Source organism: Myotis daubentonii, chromosome 19 (assembly GCF_963259705.1).
Source record: "Myotis daubentonii chromosome 19, mMyoDau2.1, whole genome shotgun sequence".
In the NCBI taxonomy this organism is placed as follows: Eukaryota; Metazoa; Chordata; class Mammalia; order Chiroptera; family Vespertilionidae; genus Myotis; species Myotis daubentonii.
Window position 1 is genome coordinate 22,513,251 of NC_081858.1, and position 24,076 is coordinate 22,537,326.

Here is a 24,076-nt window from a genome sequence, read left to right on the forward strand (position 1 = left end):
GATTTTTTCCTGAAAATGATTCTTTTATTGCTATAATACACAGCAGATACAAAAGGTACCTTTAGCAAGTACATAAATCAGCAGTTATTATGGCATAAACTACTACTTTAACTTAGGTTTTTCCAAAAAGAAGCTGTTTTGTAAATAACTTAAAACTAGAAATAAGATTATTTGGCCGCTACTTAATGCCTGATAATTTACAAAATGAGGAAGTCAGCTTCAAGTCAACTTAAGAGACTCTGCACAGTATCATTTTACAACCTTGGCTCCCACCCAGGCCTCTGACCAACAACCTGCTTACAACGTGTTCAAAGGATCAGCCCTTCCGTGCCCGGCATCTCTCTTAACGGCAGGTTTCAAAGAGGAGCCGTGGCAGAGCAGCAGTTACTCAAAGCTACAGGTTTGCAGTGCAGTTCAAGGTCACACGATTGGGTATCTGTTCCACCAGCCTCGGGTAACACAGGTAGGTCTGCTTGTTTCAACATCAAAGCCAGGGTCTGCCACGGAATCAGGAGGGAGCAGCAGTGAATGGATGGACCCAACGCTTCCAGCTGCTCCCTTCACCCCGCCGGCCATGACCTGGAGAACCTTCACAGTATGTTCTATCCGTGATGAGAGTCTGCGTCCTCAGGATGCGAGCTGGGCCTGGTGGGAACGTGGCCTCTTGAGCTTTTAGCTGACACCCAGGCATCCTCTAGAAGTGTCCGCCTGCTCGCCCCCACCAGAGGAAGTGCAGGTCCTAGACTTAACTCAGGTGGCCTTGTGGGTAGGTCTGATTCCAAATCATCTCTCTGAAGAGTCCATACGAATTTGGTATCCTTTTTCCTTTTTTTTAATACAAAAAAATATCCAGCTAAAACACAGATACTCCCGTGCCATCAAAATGCCTTCGGCCCTGGTCTGTGTTCGTGAGACTCACCTGAAGAGGGAAGAGAATGCTCACCGCAGTCTCTCTGTATTAGGCTGCTGGGAACAAATACATTTAGGATGTGGACCTATAACCGAATGACAATACTAGGTGTCAGCTGTAGTTGTGTTTAAAAAATAACTTGGACATCTTTTTGTGGAAAAGCCTGGCCTTGGACGGTCACTGAATCTAACCCTTCACTTTGTGATGCGGAAACAGGTCCATGGAGACTGCAGCCCCGGGGTCAGTGCCTTTCCTTCCGGATCAGGCTCTCAGATCCAGGCAGGGCTGTCTTCTTACGCAGCCCCGGCCCCACCTGTAAGTCTTACGAGCTCCGCACGAGCAATAAATAAATGGGTGAGAATAACTGTCCGACTGGGTCTCTATGTGAGAAAGGGTCTTCTACAGAGCAGAGGGGTCGCAGGTGAGCCGATGCCGCTCAGTCCTGGCTGTTGAGGTGGGTGTATAACCCACCCAGGCCCATACTGAAGTAAAAGCAACAAGTGAGCCGGTCACTAGCACCGACGCGGTCGTGGACGGGTTCCCCGAGGGGCAGATTTGGCAGATGAGCTTTCACTGGATATAAAGGGTCGGAAGGCTAGAAAAAGATGTACAAAAAGGAAAGGCAGGTGTTCTGTAGGCATCCGTCACCTGTCCTTCAGCCAGCCACTGAGAAACCTGGAAGAGAGCTTTTCAAAAAGTGTTGCTGTGGCTCCTAGAGCAAGTGCGTTTTCCAGAATGGACATGCTACAAAAGCAACCGGAAGTGAAAGGCACTTTTTCTTCTAAATTGTTGCCTTCAATAATTTCACTAACTCTTGTCAACAATTTTCAGATGGGCCTGCTTATTAAAAATAAAAGATCTGTGCTGAGACATCCGAGGACGTGACAAAGTGAACGCCCCTCGGAGAACACCTAGCATATCAGAATATAAAAACGATGTCTCTCGGAGCCTGATTTCTTTTAATCACCTGTATGAGGTGAGCAAAAAGGTGCTCTAGACATACGAGTGCTCTGCTAACACGACTAGGGCGCACTAGCGAGCGGCTCCGGGCGGTCTGGTTTGCGTTGGGGCCACCTGCTCCCCGGGGGAACCTGCTCTCAGAACACACCAGGAGGCGGGGACTCTCGTGGGGCTGCCTGCACACCCGCGGCCTGGCTTCGTCTTCTTCCTGACGGCGTGGACAGCGCCATCAGGCCTCACTCTGGGGCCAGCACAGTCACTCTTCAGACTTGTACTCCCGGCTCTGGTGCATCTTGGAAAGCACGCGCTCGTAGAACAGCAGGTAGGCGCTGGAGGACAGGACCTCCTGCAGGCTGGCCTTGCGGACGGTGTCGTCGGAGATCCACAGCCACTGGTTGCTGGTTGAGAGAGGGTTCTTGGCCGAAGGTGGGGACCGTCGGTAAGTCACGAAGTGTCCGGAGTGCATGTCTCCATGGTGGACGACAACCGCCATCAGCCGGAAGAGGTACGTGGAGGAGCTGACCGGTAGGAACAAATGCCAGTGGTTTACAAAAGCAAAAAGCAAAACAATCCTAGATATTCAACAACAGGGGGCTGCTACAATGGTACATCCGTACAAGTGAATGCTACACAACCATTAAAATACAGACCTATATTTACTGGTACGATGCCCATTCTATGAGCGTCTGTATAAGTGCGCGCGCACACATTACAGAGTGGAAGACATTAAGGATTTAACTGGTGATCTAGGTGGTAGCCCAAGATATTAAAAATTTTCTGCTTTATACTTTTTCTACATACATTCACACATGTATGCACACATACACATGACATATATTTAACTTTTATAATTCTTATATTTATAGTGACTTCCATTTTGGACAGAAATAAACAGGAATGCATAATAATGAAGTTGCACCGATAAATGAAAGACAGCATCTCCACACTCATTCACTTCATGAAGAGCGAATTTTGGAAACGCAGAGAGACAGCAGCCTCCACGGAATGAAGGCTGCCTCTGAAGAGCGGCTCACCTGTAGTCCGGAACCACCGGGAGGGGGAAGGGCATTGGGGCTGGCAGGGTGGGCAACAAAGATGGGGAGCAGGCACCATTCATAAAAATTTGGGTTTTGGGGACCCCTGGCTGATTCAGAACTGCAAGAGAAAAAGGCCCGAGGCAGTTAAAATTAGCAACGGTGTGGGTAAGCAAAACATGGTTTTGATTACTGATTACGCTGAAATGTAACTGCCCAATAATGCTACAAAGAAAATATAAATATTTCTTCCTGTTACTGTAAAGTTTCCTGCCTTTTTGTCCCTGTTTTAATCACCAATAGGAAAAGCACATGGTGCTCCGGGTCCACTGTTCACTTTGACGGTTTTGTAAATCGCTGTCTGCTTAAGGGCCCGGGTCAGAATTAAGCAGTAGCTACGTTACGGGCATTTTGACCTAAACCTGCAGTTTCTCAACCTTGACATGATCGACATGTGGGATGGATAATTCTGTGGTGGGGCTTCCCTGTGCATTGCAGGCTATCTAACATCATCTCTGGCCTCTACCTTCTACATTCCTGTGACACCCCTCTCGGCCAGAAATGCCACCAGCCACGGCCCAATGTCCTCTGGGAGGCAAAATTCTTGTTTCGAACCACTGACCTAAACCTCCTCTCTCCTTTCAGTGTCAGCTTCTAAGGAATACCAACATGTAACAGTGTTCACACATGCTCATGGGAGTAGGTACAATAATTAAGGAGATATTACATCTCGTTTCCTCTCAAGTGTCACATGGGAGGGGCTTTAAGTACAAGGAGTTCACTGTTGGCCTCTTTAACCATGGCCACCACGGGGTGACCGTGAGCACACCTGCACTCCCACCCGGGAAGACGGTCGGGACTTGAGTGGGAGCATGAGGTGGTGGTTCAGGCTTGGAGCGCTTAACATTGGTGGGCTTCCTCATCTCTAACTCTAAAGCTCTCTACAGATGATATCAGATGCCTTTATAACACTGCCCAGCACTGCCTTCTATGCCCGTTCCCTGCTGTTGGCCTGGGGACCAATCATTTCACCTCTTGACGCCTTGATTTTCTCCTCGGTGAGACTGAGGGTGATAATAGTGACCTGCTTCACTGGGACCCCATTCAACGAGGGACCTCAAGTGAGGCCAGTAATAGAATTAGATAATAAATAAGTCATTCAGTAGAGGAGAAGCATCAACCCCAATGAGATGTTCAGTGATTTCTACCCAGGACATTTCTTCCCCACACTTTCTGTATAATTGAGATGACTGTGCTAAGGGGGAAAATAGAAGAAATTCACTGGGCCTGGCTGGTGTGGCTCAGTTGGTTGGGCATCGTCCCCTGCACCGAAAGACCACAGGTTCCAATCTCAGTCAGGGCACATGTCCAGGCTGTGGGCTTGAACCCCAGTGGAGGGCCAGTAGGGACCGGGTAGGGGGTAACCAACCAATGTTTCTCACATTAATGTTTCTCTCTCTCCCTCTCCCTTTCTCTCTCCCCCTAAAAAAATAAATAATCAATAAAAACATTAAAAAAAAGAAAGAAAAAAAGAAGAAGAGCCTGGCTGGCATGGCTCAGTGGTTGAGTGTCGTCAACCTATGAACCAAAAGGTCACATTCAATTCCCAGTCAGGGCACATGCCCAGGTTGCGGGCTCAATCAACAGTGTGGGGCGTGTAGGAGGCAGCCAATCAATGATTCCCTCTCATCATTGATGTTTCTATCCCTCTCTCCCTCTCCCTTCCTCTCTGAAATCAATAAAAATATATTTAAGAAAAAAAATTTTAAAAATTCACTGGAATGATATGTGAACCAATTTATTGCTTAGTCAAAAGACCAGAAAGAAATCTTAAGCTTTCTTTCCTACATTTTTTCAAATGTTGACAGTTTTTAAAACTATACATCTCGCCCTAGCTGGTTTGGCTTAATGGATAGAGCACTGGCCTGTGGACTGAAGGTCCCAGGTTCGATTCTGGTCAAGGGCACATGCCCGGGTTGCGGGCTTGATCCCCAGTGTGGGGACATGCAGGAAGCAGCCGATCAATGATTCTTTCTCATCATTGATGTTTCTACCTCTCTCTCCCTCCCCCTTCCTCTCTGAAATCAATAAAAACAAACAAAACTATACATCTCATTACTATATCATTTTAACCTCTCTTAAGAAATCTTTCCTTTCCGGCCCCAATCTTACTGTTTTCAAGAATTTCAGCAACCACTGGACAAGCCTTCAAGGCAGAAAGGCCCAGAAGCTAGTGGTACCAAACTCCTTTTCTCTGTGCTGTGGGCTCCCGCTGCCTTCGCTCCTTGGGCACGTACCTGATCTGGGGGCTGCCGGCCCGTCCTGCAGGTCCAGCGCAGGCCTTGCCTTCTCCTTCAGTTTAGGACTGTGCTGACCAGGTTTATGTCCAAGGAGGTGGTACTTGTAGATGTCCATCATCAGGAACTCGTTGAACTGCACATGCTCGTGCCGCTTCAGGGGCGTGCCGTGGCTGGACCAGCTCAGCCGCTGCAGGTGGATGCACAGACACTGAGGGAGCTGCAGGCAGGAGAAACCGGGAGTGCCGAGTGTCGGGAGTGGGCCCCCAAGAGGCCTCGAAAGCAGAGCCGACAAGGTGCGTGGTGTGGGCTCACCTTCCCTAGTTTTAGCTGCTTAACGAAAGTGGTCCTCTGGTGTTCCACCTTCTCCCCATTCAACGTCCCTTTGGCTTCAATCTGGAATAAAAGGAACAACATCCATCTGCGGAAATTCTTGAAAGGACGTCTCTGGAGAGCTGCCCATCAGGCTGGTGCTTACACCCGCACTCAACTTGCACTTGACTACTACCTGCTGAACTGAACCCAGCTGCCCAATTATTTGTGGGTTTTCTGTGTTTTATTTCTTAAGTACCAGCGACAGTGGAGGCAGGAGAAATAAAACAAGCTCTGACACTGGCATTTAATCTATTCTGTTGTGTCTTTAAAACTTCTGTTCCACACAGTCCCTCTTAATTCAGTTGCTTAGGGAGGTAGGCAGGTCACATAGGTAAGGCGGGTGTGAAACAAGTGGGAATGGAGGGGATTGTAGCGAATCGGAGAGGGCATGTCCAATCTCAAAACATGGCATCAAATTTCTCCTTTAAATATTATGTGGATACAACAGAACTCATCAGGGAAAGAGATCTGCTCCATGGGCTGCCAGGTGCCCAACCTTAGGTGGAAATGGCAGTGGCTGAAAGGATCCTCGGCGAATAGTCAGAAGAGCTCAGGCCAGCGGTGTGAGAGGCGCGCTACCGGGCACACAGGCTGTGGGGAGATGGCATTCGGGGCTGAGGGCCTACCTTTGTGCAGTTGTCACACACAACATCCCGCACGGATTCTGATGAGATGAAGTGGTGGAGGCAGTGGTCCAGGGTCAGCGGATGACCCTACAGCACGAGAAGAAAACGCTTTATCACAATTCAAAGGGGAGCTACCGACACGGTGAACAGATGGCACCACGAATCCCAGAGCTTTCTTTTTGCTCACGGAGGCAAAAAAGCATCACAGACACAACTGGCTGCCTTCTGAACAAACATGGAGCTCAAGCACCCTAGACTGGCTCCCACGATAGAGTCAAGGGTATGAGGACATAACGCTGCAGACAATTATGGACTCCCACACTCTTTTAGATATTTTTGAATGTGAGATTATTATGTGTGTGCGTGTATATTAAAAAGCCAAAATTTCTGCAGCAAGAGACAAACCGCCCACCTCTTCTCCCCCAAAATCGGGCCATGGTACTACACATTAAAACTGAATGGGTTCAATCAACCACAGGTCTGAGGAACACATGGCACTAGCCCAGCCGTGGGCAAACTACGGCCCGCGGGCCGGATCCGGCCCGTTTGAAATGAATAAAACTGAAAAAAAAAGAGACCGTACCCTTTTATGTAATGATGTTTACTTTGACTTTATATTAGTTCACACAAACACTCCATCCATGCTTTTGTTCCGGCCCTCCGGTCCAGTTTAAGAACCCATTGTGGCCCTCGAGTCAAAAAGTTTGCCCACCCCTGCTCTAGCCTGTTGAGCTACACAAAATGCCTCAAAGCCCTTCAGACTCCAATGTCTCCGAAACAGACCCCAAATGAACCATAGGTCAGTACATACCCAGGTGGCAGCTGGAATACTTAGTGAAAGGCTATCAAAGGTATCGAATCGAACAGGACTCTGAAACAAATATTGCAGAAAATCCAGAAAGGACTCAAGTTCAATTCAAAACTTTATAGATGGGAAAATACATGCTTATTAAAGTGTAATATTTAGAGGTTCAACACTAACATAATGAAACATAATGTACTTACCTAGAAGCACATTCTATTGAAAACGACCTTGTAAACATGCAATACAATAATACTAATCAGCTTGGAAAATCTAAGATGACGTGGCTGACCCAGAAATTTTGGGATTTTCTCCTAAGGAAATAACCATGGACACAACTACCAAGATGCCTAGCACAGCATTATCCATAACAGCAAAATGTGAACTGTTGGAATTTCTACAGAATGATTAAAAAACTCAATCATGTCCATGGAGTGGAGTGGAATACCATATTAAAAATAGAGTAGTATAAGAATGTGTGATTATGTGGAAAGATGTGTGTTTTATTATTAATTGCTAAAATAGGGTAAGAGTTCCTGCATTTGGTGATGGCAGAGTAGCTTGATTAGACGAACTCTCCTTGAGATAACAATTGTAGAATCTGGACCCAAACAAAACAAAACTATATGAATGACTGGAGAGCTACCAAAAGCAGGCAGAAATTGAAGAGAAGTCATGTCTTGGTAAAATAGGAGCTCCATGGGTGAGATTTGCATTGTGTGGCTTTTTGTCTGAAGGTCTCCCTAAAACAATGTACAAATTTGGTGAAAAACATAGATGCATAGATTCAAGAAATTCAGCAAAATCTAAACAAATACAAAGAAAACTATGTTTATGCACTGAATGGGCAAACTACTGAAACCCCTAAAATGAAGAGGAAATCTTGTAAGCAGCCAGAGAAAAAGTGACACTTTCTATACAAAGGGATGAAATGACTGATGCTGACTTTGCATTAGAAAAAATGCACATCAGAAGACAACAATGCCTATAAAGGGATGAATTTTAAATAAACCAAATGAAACCAAAACAACAGCAGCCCCAGATTCTATACCCAGCAAAACTGTTATTTTTTTTAAAAAAGGCAAAACGAAAAACATTTTCAGACAAATTAAATATAAGTGAAATTGTTGCCAATAGACCTGCAAGAAATGTTGAAGGAATCCTTTTAGGGTGAATGGAAAAGCCATCAAATGGACTTGGGTCTATAGAAAGGGCTGAAGAAAGCTGAAAACAGCAAATGTCAAACTGTTTTATTTTTAACTGTCTAAAGCAAAAAGTATGACAGTGTTATGGGATCTGTGATGTATGTAGATGTAAAGATATATGACAAAAATAACACACAAAGGATGTGGGACTAGAACTATATTTTTATAAATTTCCTGTATTTCACATGGAATATAATATTAACTCTAAATGGTTAAAATTGCATGATTTCATCATGACCCCCCCTCCCCAAATTTAAAAAGTACAGCTAAAAGCCAACAGGGAAATTACAATAAAATACTAAAATGTATTCTAAGGAATCTACAACAAAACTTCTGGAATCAATAAATGAGTTTTTACAAGATTGCAAGATAGAGGGTCAATATACAATTGTATTTCCATATACTAGAAAAACATTTTATTTTATTTTTTTTGATAGAAACAAAGGTGATTTTTTTTTATTAGAAAGAAAAAAAAAGCCTTATAGAAAAATATTTTAAAATCCCACTTACAATAGTATCAAAATACAAATAAAATGCAATAAAAAGTAAAAGAGATGAATGGGAAAGTTATAGATAAAAGGTATTTAAGATATAAGAATTGTATGGATCTTTTTTTAATCCTCACCCATTATTGATGTTAGAGACAGAGGAAGGCAGAGGGGAGGAGAGAGAGAAAGAGAAATGGGGAGTAACTGCTAATAGGTCCAGGTTTTTTGGGGGGCGGTTGATAATGAAAATATCCTAAAATTGTTTGAGGTGATAGTTGTACAATTCTCTATTTCTGTATTATGTTGAAAAATTTCCAAGTAAAAATATATTTTAAAACCTCAAAAACAAAAAACAAAACAACAGTCCTAGAATCTGCTGTGTCCACCATCAGTATAGACCCAAACTCAGGACTTGAATTCTTGCAACCCACAGTGGGCCTGTGGCTCTTGGTGCAGAAGATGCCACCTGAAGATCAGTGAACATGTTAGTACTGACCACAGGGGGGCAGTCTGTCCACTAAGGACCCAGGCAATCACAAATGGCATATACCAGTTAGTCCGCACTCTGACCCTTCATGAATCTTAACCTAAAAGAAAACATCGCGAGAAAATATAAAGCACTGGTGTATTTACCTGGTGTTCACAGTGTTTGCAGACCATGTTACTAGTAAGTCTCCCATGAAAAGGATGCTGAGATTTCCAGTGATTGGATGTGGGATGAGGTGCCCCTGCAACACAAAACATCTTTGGATCTGCCACCGCCAGCCCTCTGGTACCAACCTCAAAATTCACCCTCCTTTTTATTTGTTTATTTTTATTTATTATTGTTATTATTATTATTATTTTAATATATTTAATTGATTTCAGAGAGGAAGGGAGATGGAGAGATAGAAACATCAATGATGAGAGAGAATCACTGATTGGCTGCCTCCCTCACGCCCCCTACTGGGGATCGAGCCTGTAACCTGGGCATGTGCTCTGACCAGGAATCAAATCATGACCTCCTGGTTCATAGATCAATGCTCAACCACTGAGCCACGCCGGCCAGGCTACCCTCCTTTTTAGTATGTGGTAGCAATGCTCTGTTTAGAAAGAAATGCCCCCTGAAAATTAAATTAAAAATAGCTTTTCTTATTGATATACATAACAAAGACAAGCCATTTCCTTCACAGGAGAATTTGTACAGGTCCTTAAATGTGGTTTCTGTATAATGGGTACAGCCACATTTTAGAAAGGAATTTGTGGTTAGTGACATCTTTTCATAGACATATGCTTAAAATGTTTGAGATGTCAACAGGATACCATAAGTGAACATTCCACAAAGCAAGATAACCTTCTGAAATACCATCAGAAGCAGCAGATTCTGAAAGACACTCTTTAAAAACAGAATGGGGGTTAGTGGAATAAACACAGTGTGATGTGCTTGTTAGACACACAGGCCCTAGAGTCCGGCTGTCCTGGGCTTACTAGCTATGTCATCATCTCTACAGCCTCAGTTTGCTGACGATGGGGATAGTTACTGTCCCATTATCACCAATCTCAGGGGCGTGCTGTGGCTGGACCAGCTCAGCCGCTGCAGGTGGATGCACAGACACGGAGGGAGCCAGTACTGGTACACAGTACGGGCCCCAAAGATAATCGTGTGGGTTTTTAAAATATATATATTTCTATTGATTTCAGAGAGGAAGGGAGAGGGAGATAGAAACATCAATGATGAGAGAGAATCATTAATCAGCTGCCTCCACATGCCCCCTACTGGGGATCAAGCCCACAACCCAGGCATGATCCCAAAGGTAATCATTCTTATTGCTACTCATGCACAAAATAATTGATGTCTCTTTTTTAATATCTATATAAGTTTAAGTCTTAAGAAAACAACGATTTCCTTCTAAGGAGCACTGTGATCATTTGTAGTCAGCTGGCCAAAGTGGAAATGCTGAGAACATGAGTTTCAGCTTACTAAGTTCCTCACAGGGTCACTTCAGGAAGGTAAAAAGAGCCCGGCTGGTGTGGCTCGGTGGTTGAGCGTCAACCTGCGAACCAGGGGGTCACAGTTTGATTCCCTGTTGGGGTACAAGCCAGGACTGCAGGCTCAATTCACAGTAGGGGGGTGTGCAGGAGGCAGCTGATCAATGATTCTCTCTCACCACTGATGTTTCTATCTCTCTCACCCTCTCCTTTCCTCTCTGAAGTCAATAAAACCCTCACTTGTAGTTGAAATAAGTCCGTTTGGAGGAAACTGAGCAGGCTAAGATGGGAAGGAATAATTCAAGATGTTCACAGAGGGAACCATTTAAAGCTGTCTCCAAAACACAAATTCCTTTGGGAGTACACACAGTTCAAGCTGGATTAGGTGGCACCAGAAAAAAAAATTTAAATGAGCAAACGATTGTCATATCTAGAAAGTACCCATCTTATGTGCTGCAGTTCAACGGGCAATGACTACCTCTTGTGCGGCAGGTGATCTGTGTGGGAGGGACTTCCGGCTGCTGCTGTAAGGGAAAGAGAAACAGACTGAAGACCCCACTGCAACCCCTTTGTCGCCCTCAGCCCACTCCCTAATCTGACAAGTTTCTGTGCTGACTGCACCACGAAACCAACTTCTCATAAAGTTTTCTAAAAGCTGCCTGATCAGCCTCTCTGGTTGGTTACTGTGCCTGTTCCTTCATCCAATGCAATCAAAACACATTTCCTCTCTCCGAATATCACCCCCCTTTACCAGTTAACTTTTATAACGTTTCAGGGAAATGAAGATTCACTTAGCATTCCCAGGGCTCTGTGTTCCCCTGTATATAAAGGGGGGTGAGGAATGCATTTTTCTTTTCCCTTTTTCAAGCAGCACAAACTGCAGCCACGAATCATTCTGAAGTCTTCCAAGTCACTACCTGCAAAGCATGCAGTTTCAGACCCTCTCCCCGCCCCACGCCCACTGCTGACTGTGACTGAATCTGACTTGTGCGTTTAAACTTGTGCAAAGATCATACTTATAGTCCCTACACCTATTAAACGTGCACGAACCGCATTAAACGCATTGGAAATATTCATGGTTTACCTCCAGGGAATGCACATCAAACAAATGTGTGACCCGGGGCTGGCGGTCCCGCTCATCTTCCAATGACGAGGTAATGACGTGGAATAACTCGTGAGCATCCTGCCAAAGGGCACAGCGTCCTTCAGAGAGGCCCGAGGAGGCCAGGGCAGCACCAGGACCACCCCCGTGTGGGCCACTGGGCAGCCCCCTCCAGCTAATGTGGGCGGGACTTGCTTCCCACCTTCTCAGGGCCCGGCTCCTTCAACGGAAACAGTTCCGTCCTGGACATTTTCACAATGAAGACCCTCCCCAGCCGGAGAGCTCACTAGTGGGAAGGAGTCTCTAAATAAACCTGTTTTGAATGTTGTGTTCACCTGCTCTTCAAAGGAAGAGATCTGCCATCTGTACATCCTTAAGACGTCCAACAGGCAGCTTGCATCCAAGACCTCATCATCAGTAACTTCTTGGCAGGATAGAGCTGGAAACAAAAATGGTAACGTACTTATTAAATTCATCAGTGGAAGACAAATATGATTTCACTTATATGTAGAATCTAAAACACAAAGGAATAAACTCAGAGAGAACAAACTGATGGTTGCCAGATGGGAGAGGGGTAGGGAGGTTGGATGGAAAATATAAAAGGATTAAAAGTACAAATTGGCAGTTACAAAACAGTCACAGGGATGTGAAGTACAGCATAGGAAATATAATCAATAATATTATAACAACTATGTGTAGCATCTGGGTTACTAGACTTACCAGGGTAAGTTACAGAAACGTCTGACCACTACGCTGTACACCTGAAATTAATCTATTGTCTTTTTGTTGTTGTTAATCCTCATCCAAGGATATTTTTCCATTGATTTTTAGGGAGAGTGGAAGAGGGAGGGAAAGATGGAGAGAAACATCAATGTGAGAGAAACACACTGGTTGCCTCCTGTATGTGCCCTGACCAGGGCCTGGGCCGGGGAGGAGCCTGCAACCACAGTCCATGCCCTTGACCAGAATCGAACCCAGGACCCTATGGTCTGCTGGCTGACCCTCTATCCACTGAGCCAAACTGGCTAGGGCATATCATATTCTGTATCCTGCTCTTTTAAACTTAATATTATAGCTTATATCCTCTCCCAAATTAGGAAAAACAAGACTTCATAAAGATGATTTGAATGGCTACATACTACTCAAGGATTGCTTAATCATTCTATTGAGGGACACGCATACTCTCTCCTTTCCCCCCTTATAACTAGGAGTTGGAGATCTTTGTGCATACACCAGCAACTCCCTAACTGCGTTCTGTTGACTGTCCTCAGGATGTTAACAGATGTCAATGTGGTAGGTAGGAGGAAGGACAGTTCTGCAGTCAAATGTGGTTTAAAAATGAAGTTAGAGCCCGGCTTGCATGGCTCAGTGGTTGAGCATCGACCTATAAACCGGGAAGTCATGGTTCGATTCCGTCAGGACCATGATGCCTGGGTTGTGGGCTCGATCCCCAGTGTGGGGTGTGCAGGGAGCAGCCCATCAATGATTCTCTCTCATCATTGATGTTTCTTTCTCTTCCTTTCCCTTCCTCTCTGAAATCAACAAAAATATATATTTTTTTAAAAAAATGAAGTTAGATAAGTGACTTCTTAAAATCCCATGTATATCGTGACTCTCCGGGCTCAGGGCCAGAGTCCGGCCATTCCCACACCCTCCCAACCCCACTCAGGCTGGTGTAGATCACAGTCCACATTTCTAACTGTTTCCTTGAGCCAGGCTTCCAGACAAGGCATTGCTAAGGCCAATGGTGCGGAACATTCGGCAAGCCATGACTGTGCAGCTCCAAACCGTCCCCTGGAAGTTCCCTCCCTCCCTCCCAACAGTGTGTAGGAACATGTCATCCAACAGCTGGTCACGACTAGGATTTGTTCCAATCCTTGCTGACAGGAAAAAAAAAACAAAAAAAAACCAACCCAGGGTACCTCACTATTATTTTATGTCAGTTAGGATGCATGTTTGAGTGTCTGTTAGATACACTTTTTATCTATCGAAATACAATTTGTATTATTTTTCTTCCTTCCTAGGCTAACATACTTTAAAAAAACAAAACAAAACCTTTAACGTTTTCAAAACCAGAGTATTCGATAATCAAAATGGTTATGTCACTGGGTTTTCTTCTTCCCTAGAAATCTATTACTCAACTGATAATTTTTAGAATAGCTGGTGATATATTTGATTTTGATTTTAAAGTAGCTGTTTGAATCTACTGGGCTCTTCGTGGTTTTCCCCGTAATGACCTGTACTGAGGCTATTAACCCTTTGTCTGCCACCCGAGCTGCTGCTTTGACAATGCCCACAGTCCCCCTTCGATGCCCAGCCAGATACCTTTCAGCAGGTGCAACAGTGTCAAGGATAAATACTGGTGTGGGGGGGGCTCCTTCTGATCCCCGGTGTACTGCGTGGTGAACTCTTCCAGCCACCGGATGAAGGCGGGGCAGGCAGACAGGCCTTGCAGCAGGGAGTTCATGAAGCAGGTGTTCCCCAAGTTCACAAGGCCAGGCACAAGCCCTAGACGTGGGGCGGGGAAGAGAAGAGCACATCACCTTGGACCCACTCCCTTGTTCTCTCCCATTCGCGACCCAGTTTCTGCACCGTGGCCTTGAATCTGAACATGAGAAAGTTCTCATCCATGGAGATCCGCAGCCAGGCATTCTGTCCAGGCTGAGCCCTGTCCGAGCACTGCTCCTTCAGGAGACGGCAGCGACAGAAGGACAGGTCCCTGTCCGTCTGTGTTACTTCTGAAACCCACCACAGCGTCCGGTACAGTTCGGTTAACACTGGATGTACAAAACCTCATAGTAAAACCTCTCTTTCCCTCCCTCATCCTCTCTCTCCTTTGATAAAAAAGCAATGTTTCTCAGCACAGAAAACAATTGTTCTGTTGTTGCTCCTGGGACAATGACTGTGTTCTTCTAATCAGTGGGAAAGACACTATAGCAATTCCGATCAGTCTTTCTGCAAAGAGACCAACAAAATCTGGCACATTTCCCTCTGCTGCTGACATTTTTAAAAAAACAACAACTTTTTATTATGAAAGTTCTCAAACATGCCCAAGAGAAGAGAGGATATATAACGAATTCTAATAACCATCCTCAGATTTTAACAAAGATCAACATTTTGCTACACCTATTTGCCCCCCTCGAAGCTGACTTTTAATCAGCAGAAGTAGAGCAACATTTACAACAGGGCACATTTTTACAAATAAGGAAATAGATGTTTGTGTTAATGAAGAAACTTGAAGCATGTAGTAGTGACTACCAGCTAGTCAGTGAAACCCCAAATGCGTCATATAATTAGTCAGTTCTAATACTAAAAAACATAATTGCCATATTGATGAGAACACTAGCAACGCCGCCACTTTTACTGCAGGGTATAAAATCTGGAGCATGTAAATACTATTTTGATCTCAGCTACTGGTGATACTAGGGACTCTCTCTTTCAACTACCAACATTTTCTAATATCACAACTGGTATGATGCAAAAAAAAAAAAAAATTAACTTCTGCTTAAAAGAAAGTACTATTCAAAAACTGGAGATACAAGAGAACCAAAAATGCCCTCCCCTTTTTGTACTGTTTTGGGGTAATAAGGGTTTGGGTCAAGCCTATAGACCATGGTGCCAAGTCTAAGTCTTACCTTTTCTACGCTTCTTTCTTTCTGTGATGGGACCCCAAATAACATATATTCCTGCTGCAAGAGCAGCGGCGAGTCCACCTATAACACCCCAGTTCTTCATGACTTTATACCTAAGAGAGAAAATCAGTTTACTGTCTTCCCTTATCACAAACACATTCTGTGTGTATACAGATATATGAAGAAATAACATTCCGTCAAAATAATCCACTGGCTCCTGGCCGGTGTGGCTCAGTGGTTGAGCATCAACCTAAGAACCAGGAGGTCATGGTTGGATTCTCCGTCAGGGCACATGCCCCGGCTGCAGGCTCCATCTCCAGTAGGGGGCGTGCAGGAGGCAGCCGATCTATGATTCTCTCTCATCATTGACGTTTCTATCTCTTTCTCTCCTCCCTCTCCCTTCCTCTCTGAAATCAATAATAATAATAAAAAATAATAACCCACTGACCCACCAAATACGTAATTTTCAAATTAAAGTAACATATAGCAGAACATTATGTCTTGAACACCAGCACATTTAGACATGAGGATTTAGAACCTAAGTCAGAGCACCACCTGCCAACAGCCCCATCTCACTGAGAGGAGAAGCCAGGGTTTTCCTGCTCTGCCCTCACTCCCCCGCACACTGCCCGTCACACCACCTCTCCCTAAGCTCTCCCCCCACACCCCTGCGTGGCTCCCTCCTTCACGTCCCCTCCACGTCTAACTATGAGACGCTGCACTCCTGGTCCCTCTTACCCAGTTTGACTTTTTCTTTTCACCTTCTAATAGAAAATTCACTTATGCACTGTTTATTGTCTGTCTCTGTAAAATGGAATGCAAAGTCCCTGAGGGCAGGGCCCTTTGTCTGTTTAGTCACTGACACATCCTGAGTGCCTAGATCAGGGGTCCTCAAACTTTTTAAACAGGGGGCCAGTTCACTGTCCCTCAGACCGTTGGAGGGCCGGACTATAGTTTAAAAAAAAACTATGAACAAATTCCTATGCACACTGCACATCTCTTATTTTGAAGTGAAAAAACAAAACGGGAACAACTACAATATTTGTATTTGCATGTGGCCCGCGGGCCGTAGTTTGAGGACCCCTGGCCTAGATCATTCTTGGCATGTAGAAGGTTCTCAATGATAGCCACTGAATGGTTGTGTGTTGGCGAAAACATAGAAACAGGGTCATTTAGAGTACTAATGGAGAGGGGGCACACAATAGTAAATAAGATGTTAAGTATTTATGAAAGATTCTTCATTTTAGGTTTGTCTTGGGCACTGAAGTTATTCTTTTACTGCACATGTAGAAATTTCACCAGCAATTTAAGACTGTTTTTATACAAAGTTATGCATTTCCACAGAATAAAGCAAACCATATATGTATATACATATATGGGCAATATACACTTTGTGTGTGTGTATATATATGTATATATATATTAGATATGTGTGTATGTATATACATGTGTATAATATATTCTTATTTCAATATCTGAATCATGTAAATGTTGTTTTGATCTCAGCTACTGGTGATCCTAGGAATTCTATCTTACAACTACCTACATTTTCCTACTGTTATAACTGATACGATGCAAAACTGATCACTGAGTTTCAAAATAAATATTTGTCTTCCCACGCAGAGTCCGTGGTGCAGAGAACTAGGTTAAGCAAGTGGAGTCACATTAATCTGGTCCAACTCTGGCTCTGCCACTCCCTTCGGCATCATTTCACCTTCTAAGCTTCCCCTTCCCAATCCGTAAGATGGGGACCCTCATGAGCCCTACCGACCTCACAGGCTTCTGGTGAGGAAAAAAACAGGCGCGAATGCGCAGGGAACACAGTAAGGGTACATGTCGCCTGCTAGGAGAATGATTATAACCTCCGTTTATTTATGAAAGCCATTCTTAAAGTTTCTTAAGGCACCGCTGTGCTGGCTCTTACACAATAGGAATGTTCACAAAGGGCCTGGGAAGATGAAAAAGGACCGGCGCTGAAATGGTAAAGCACAAACACACGGGCTGCCAAACCCCCTTCTCACACACTAACATTTCCGAGTGCCTCCTCTACGTCGGGCACCGTGATCATCTCAGCTCGTCCCCAAAACAAGCCCGCGGAGCTGGGTTCCAGGATCACCTCCTTCTTTCTAGATGAGGAGACTCAGAGCTGTAGCCAACTTGGCCAAAGAGGGTGAGACCGTGCGGATCTGAACTTGGGCCTGACAGGCTGCCAACCCTGTGCTTGGCACCACAGGGCTCCCGAGGGAAACGGAAGGGCCGCAGCGTGTGGAAGGGTGGGACAGAGAACTTGCCCATGTCCTGGGCAGGGAGGGCAGGGAGGGCAGGGAGGGCAGGGAGGGCAGGGACAAAACAACTCGGGAAATGCCATTGCTCTGCAAAAAGACAGCAGCACGAGGAGAGTACGGGCCCTGGGAGTGAAAAGCTCGGGCTTCTCCCCCCAGGTCAGCTGCAGGGCCATAGGCAAGGCGACTGAAGACACGTTTCCCATCTAGGGGGGTGGAGGGGGGGGGGCACCGCAGAGCCGGCGATGGCTCCCAGCCTGCGATTGTAAGCTCTTTGGAGCTGCTCTGGTTCCAGAGGCAGGAAGCTGACCTGAACAACAGGTCACAGTCATTCGGGGACAGGACTGGGGGTGCAGGGCTCGGCTCTGAAGCCTGGAGCCCGTGGAGGGTGGCTCAGAGGAGGGAAACGGGGGGTCTGACAATGGGGGACGATACTGGGGCGAGGGGGGGGCCTGGCAGGACCTTAGCAGGACTAGGGGGCTGGTTTAGGGACCCCCTTGCAAAACAATGAGTTCCTAATAAGATTGGGGACCCAGACCGAATAGGCGATCCCGTGCGTAACCGAGACGGGGACTGACGGGAATGGGGGAGGGGGCGGGGGTCGCGCTAGCCGGGCCCCCCGCATTTTGCAGGATTGGAACCATGCGGGGCTGAAGCGCTTGACAAGGCTGGGGAGCCCTGGCGGGCCAGGGCCTGACATGGCTGGGAACCCATAAGGATTGGGGGGATCCTGAAAGGATTAGGGGGACCTGGAAGGCCTGAGAGGCACCGAGAGGCCGAGGGGCACTGAGAGAATCTGAAGCCTTGCCAAGCCCACGGTTTCTAGAAGTTCTGGGGACAGTGACAGGCCTGGAGGAGGCGCCGGCATGCTGGGGTGGGGCACTGATGAAACCTGGGGGCGCTAGTAGGACTGCGGGGTGCAGACAGAATTGGCGTTGCCGAGGCCCCGGAGGCCCGCCGCCCCTCCCGCCTCGGGGCCTGGGCCTGCAACCCCGCAGGACGCAGAAGCCTCTAGAATGCTCGCTCCGGCCTGGGGACCCCGACGAGGACGTGAAAAGGCCGCCGGAGGCCCGAGCTGGGGACTCTGGACCCGGCCGCTCCGGCCGCCCCGCCCCCCAAAGCTCACCTGACGGCCGCCCCGGTCCGCAGGAAGCGCTGGAGGGCCCTGTCGGCCGCGCTCATCGCCTCCTGGGCCCGGGAGCTCAGCATCGCGGCCGCGCGGAAGGCCCGCCGCCCCCGCCGGCCCCGCCGCTCCCGCCGCTGACGGACAGAGGTCTCCCAGGGCTCCTGGGGCGGCGGAACCCGCGGTTAAAGTCCCAGCTCTTCAGGGGAAGGGATACCGAAGGACCGGCTCCCGAGAGGACCGGAAACATCCGCCCCCGGAGAGGAAAAGTCGACGGACCACATCCTGTTCCCCCCCCCCCCCCCCCCGGTCCCCCCTTGGTAGCAATGGGCCCTGGCGTCGGTTACTAAGGAAGCCCTTCGGCCGGAGAACGCTTTGTTTTCAGGTTTTGCCAGGGCTCCGTTCATGAACACAGATGCCCCTCTTCCCAGGAGGGAGCCTGTGTCATTTTAATGCTTTTTGGGGTGAAGAGGGCGGCCCCTCCCGAAAGCGGAATCAGGCCTCGCTCGGACTGCAGGTCGTTATTGTGGTCCAGAGTTAAGGTCGCGGAGGAAGGGCCTTGAATGATCGATCACGTGGCCTGCCTCTGATGGCAGCAATGGAGAAACCGAGGCCTTTAATCATAGCCACCGGACTTGCTTTTTACTTAGGTGCATTGCTGAGCATGTCACATGCACTATTCACTCACATGCCGTCTTCACACCAACCTTAACATGGTCTGCGTTTTACATCCCAGGAAACCTGAGAGCTTTAGAGAAGTGATGTCTTTTGACACAGCTTGTAATCGGTGGAAACAAAGATCGGCCGTCAAGAATAGCGCTGTTCAATAGAAATATAGTGCAGGCCACGTTTTAAATTTTCTAGTAGCTACATTCGTTAAAAAAACAACAGATGAACAGTTCTTTTACTTGACCCAATATGTCCAAAATATTGCCAATTCTACGTAAAAATTTTTAGAGATATTTTACATTTGTGTGTGTGTGTTAAAGTACATTTCAATTTGGACCAGCCGCTCAATAGCCACACGAGGCCAGTGGCTACCATATTGGACAGCACAACCTTCCAACGCATTCGAGCCAGAGAAAATTTGCCCCTCTATTAATCACTTTCCCCAACTCCAAAGCAAACAACTGCAACAGTTTTAGTAAAGAAATCAATGCAGTGATTCTCTAAGTTTTTGGTCTGATTATCCCTTGGTATGCTTATAAATTATTAGAGCTTTTGTTTATGTGGGTTATATCTATATTTATAGCATTAGAAATTAAAATTAAGAAATAACGGGTTTTTTTTTAAAGTGAAATACAATATATGATAAAATTCACCTAGTTTTAGTGTATAGTTCTATGAAGTTTTGGCAAATGCAGTCATGTAACTATTACCACAATCACCATATAGAATCACCACCACCACCCCAAATTATCCCTGTCCCATTGTAGTCAACTCCTCCAGGGACTCAGTTTTCCTGAGTCCCTGGAAAACACTTATCAAGACTGAGAAAAAAATTTAAGCCCAAGAGTATCAAAGCACATATTCCATTAGACATCAGAACCATGACCTCATCACATTTTATATAGCTTCTGGAAAATTCCAGGGCACAACCATGCATGAATGAGAGTGGGGAAGGCAAATAATATCTGTTATTTATGAAAATAGTTTTTACTTCAATAACCACCTGAAGGGGTCCCAAGGAGGGGCTCTGCAAATATACTTGCAGAACCTCTACTTTAAATGGTTTTTGAAAAATTGATTTTTAGAGAGAGAAGAAGGGAAAGGAATAGAGCTATGGAAACATTGATGAGAGAGACATTTCATCGATCAGCTGCCTCCTGCATGCCCCCTTCTAGGGATTAAGCCCGCCACCCAGGCGTGTGTGCCCTTGACCAGGAATCAAACTGTTGACCTCTTGTTTCCTGGGTTGATGCTCAACCACTGAGTCACACCTCCAGGTGAGAACCCCTCCTTGAACTTCTTGAGTGAATACCGTGCCATCCCATCCACAGATCAACTTAGAACTCTACATGGCAGACTAGTTTCAATAACATAGAGTATCCACAGCCAATCAACTCTCAAGTATTTTTGAGCACTTTGCATGCCTTGTCTGGATTGAATTCTTGCAACAGTCACATGAGTAATAACAGTATATCACATTCATGAAGTTGGTATCTCCTCCAGTCTGGCCCTCACTGCTCCTCTAACCAGTAGGGGTATGGCTGTCCTTGACGAACAGATGTTCTTATTATTAAGGATATATTACTCATTATGGCAATAATGCTGCAGCCAGGAGCCAGCAGGGCCTTCTAACATCTATCAGATGCTAGATCAAGGGTTTGCAGCACCGAGAGCGAGCACACCGTCACTATTTAGAGTCTTCGAGCTCTTCCAGCTGCTGGGATCATTCTGCAGACAAATGGTTTATTCAGGACCCTCAGCTCCAGAGGATTAACAACCAAAAGCAGCATTTTCCCAGCTGCCCCCACGTGTACTCAGTCGGACCTCTCCCTTTCACACCATGGAGTAGGGCCCTTGGAACACAATTTTTGTATCTATGTTTAGAGACCCATCATCTCCTTTCCATAGATATATTGGTGTTCTCTTTTTTTAAATTTAAAACTCAAATCTGATTCAAAAGTCTCCTCCCTGACCCCAGGGGAGTGAGGGTCTGAGGGAGAGAGAAGGATAGCTCTGTATACCTTTTTCACGCCCTCTTCCGGCTTCCTGTGTGTCAGAAGGAAGAGCTCAGAAATTGTGATCAAGGTGTGACACAAAGTCACAAGAAAGATCTAGAATCCAATTAAGTATCTTTTTAATATGTTTTAATATATTTTTACTGATTTCAGAGAGGAAGGGAGAGGGAGAGAGAAACATCAATGATGAGAGATAATCATCGATCAGCTGCCTCCTGCAAGCCCACACTGGGACTGAGTTTGCAACCCAGGCATAGGCCCTGACTGGGAATGGAACCGGTGACCCTCCTGGTTCATGGGTCGACGCACAACTCCTGAGCCACACTGGCTAGGCATCTTTTTAATATTTTTTAAAAATTATCATTGTTCTATATTTTCCTCCAGATAGGTAGGAATCCCAATAGTTGGGATCTGGATGAAGTATGGTAGCAATCATCTCAGGTAGAAACTGTAGTTTAACTCTAACCCCGCTGTTTGGTTTCTGTACTTATTTTCTTGCTAAACTAATAGAAAAGTTATTTTAATTTTCTGAATTATATAAATCACCCCATTGGATTAAATGCCCTATTGATTGTAATGTGAATATCCCATTGGTTGTGGTCATACTGGTCTTAGAAAGCACATTTTGCTTTACCTGGGAAGGATAGCACAACTATCCCAAGGTCAGAGGGCTCCAGTTAATGTGTCCCTGTTGATTCAGTGTTCCGGAGACCCAAAAACTGTAATTTAGATAACATACTTAAGTAAACTGCTTCTGCTTCTGTAAACTGCTTTTTGTAAACCAGGTTCCTCATTCCAGACCCCAGGGCTCTAGATAATGGGTTTCTGTCAATTCAGTGATCCTGAGACCCAAAACTATAATTTAGATAACATGCTTAAGTAAACTGCTTCTGCTCCTGTAAACTGCTTTTTGTAAACCAGGTTCCTTATTCCAGACCCCAGGGCTCTAGATAATGTGTTTCTGTCAATTCAGTGATCCAGACCCAAAACTATAATTTAGATAACATGCTGCTTCTGCTTCTGTAAACTGCTTTTTGCAAACCAGGTTCCTCATTCCAAGCCTTGGGATGTAATCAATACCTTTGTGATCTTTGCCTATAAATCTGGTGTTGGGGCTGGGGCGGGCACTATGAGATCTGGGAGAGCGAAATGCCCCCTCCTGGTCCCAGGTTTGCAATAAATGTGACCCTTTAATTGGACTTCTTGAGGTGTCCTTGTGTGATTCGCGGGGTACATTACAACATGGAGAGCTTCCAGGGTAGCAAAGACATCCACGTCAGGAGGGTGACACCCCAACTCCACGGGGGCAGAAGCTCCTGCACACGCAGGACCCTCCTAGATCTCACCCTATGCATGGCTGTTCATCTGTGTCCTTTATCATCTCCTTTAATTAACTGGTACAAGTAATTAACTGGTAAATTACATTAAGTTAATTAAAGGAGATGATAAAGGATACAGATGCTTCCCTGTAGTGTTTCCCTAAGTACTTCCCTGCGTTTTAGGGAAGTTTCCCTGAACAACTCTAGCAAATTCATCAAACTGGAGGAGAAAATCATGGGAACCTCCAATGTGTAGCCAAGTCAGACAGAAGCTGTGGGTGACCTGAGGACCTAGGACTGGACATTGGCATCTGAAGTGGGGCGGGAGCTGTCCTGTGAAACTGAGCCCTTGGTCTATTGGACATGACATTATCTCCAGGTAAATAGTATCAGAATTGACTTAAATTGTAGAGCACCCAGCCTGGCCAGTGTGGCTCAGTGGTTGAGTGTCGACCTATGACCCAAGAGATCATGGTTCGATTCCCCATCAGGGCACATGTCTGGGTTGCAGGCTTGATCCCCAGTAGGGGGCATGCAGGAGGCAGTCGGTCGATGTTTCTCTCTCCCTCTCCTTTCCTCTCTGAAATCAATAAAAATATAAATATATATTTTTTAAAAAATTGTAGGACACCCAGCTGGTGTCACAGAGACTTGCTGGTGTAGGGTAAACCACACACGTCTGGTGTCAGAAGCGTTGCTGCACGATGCTCCAACCAACTGACCCACCCACCGGGCCAGGATGCCTTGACATTTTCAAACAGGGCTTAATCTCCTAACCAAGCCTCCCCTTTCTGCTGGCTCCTGCGGTAAGTCAGGAGGTTCTTACACTTCCCAGCACAAAGCCAGGGACCGGGGAGTGACTCCAGGTGGCAGTGCCATCCCACCAGCGCGGCTAGCAGAGCAGAGACCTACCACCAAAGTCTGAGTTTTCCCTTTTGGTCTTTTATCCAGTGTCAGTTCTCAAAAAAAACACAACAACAACAACAAAAACACGACAAATCTCTGTATGAATTTAAATCCATAGGCTTCCCTTTTAAAATTAAGTGCCATTTTCATAACTACTAGAATATTGTTTTGATACAAAATAGGGTTTAAAACTCAGGTGACTGGAGAACCGCTTGAACCTAGCACATGTTTTTTATATTCAGTATTTCAGGCTAAGGGGCAACTAGTCAGGCTCTATTCCAGCCTCTATTTAAAAATTTTTTAAATCTTCATCTGAGTATATGTTTTTTTAAAATATATTTTTATTGATTTCAGAAAGAGTGA

General features: G+C 45.8%; 1 protein-coding gene across 3 annotated transcripts; it reads right to left on the reverse strand.

Annotated features, from left to right (window-relative positions):
- Nucleotides 1-2: 2 nt before the first annotated feature.
- Nucleotides 3-18,996, reverse strand: USP30 (ubiquitin specific peptidase 30). Of its 3 annotated transcripts, none has more exons than XM_059676612.1 (13): nucleotides 18,808-18,996; nucleotides 15,403-15,512; nucleotides 14,093-14,275; nucleotides 12,103-12,206; nucleotides 11,750-11,848; nucleotides 11,144-11,186; nucleotides 9,331-9,425; nucleotides 7,014-7,073; nucleotides 6,203-6,289; nucleotides 5,517-5,597; nucleotides 5,202-5,421; nucleotides 2,905-3,025; nucleotides 3-2,388 (listed from the first exon to the last, which is right to left on the reverse strand). In XM_059676612.1, the coding sequence occupies exons 1-13, from the start codon at nucleotides 18,888-18,890 to the stop codon at nucleotides 2,127-2,129; spliced, it is 1,548 nt and encodes a 515-aa protein (XP_059532595.1). In that variant the 5' UTR covers nucleotides 18,891-18,996; the 3' UTR covers nucleotides 3-2,126. The 3 variants fall into 3 exon arrangements, with proteins under 3 accessions (XP_059532595.1, XP_059532594.1, XP_059532596.1); XM_059676611.1 differs by having other exon boundaries at nucleotides 11,144-11,189; nucleotides 18,808-18,994; XM_059676613.1 differs by lacking the exon at nucleotides 15,403-15,512 and having other exon boundaries at nucleotides 11,144-11,189; nucleotides 18,808-18,957.
- Nucleotides 18,997-24,076: the final 5,080 nt, after the last annotated feature.

What these genes read in the sequence shown, in the direction of transcription:
- USP30 (XM_059676611.1), bottom strand. Translation starts at nt 18,890, where the DNA reads ATGCTGAGCTCCCGGGCCCAGGAGGCGATGAGCGCGGCCGACAGGGCC. An exon ending in AAGAAAGAAGCGTAGAAAAG is followed by an intron (nt 14,276 to 15,402) that starts GTAAGACTTAGA and finishes CCCCACGTCTAG; the next exon opens with GGCTTGTGCCTGGCCTTGTG. An exon ending in ACTGTTGCACCTGCTGAAAG is followed by an intron (nt 12,207 to 14,092) that starts GTATCTGGCTGG and finishes TTTTGTTTCCAG; the next exon opens with CTCTATCCTGCCAAGAAGTT.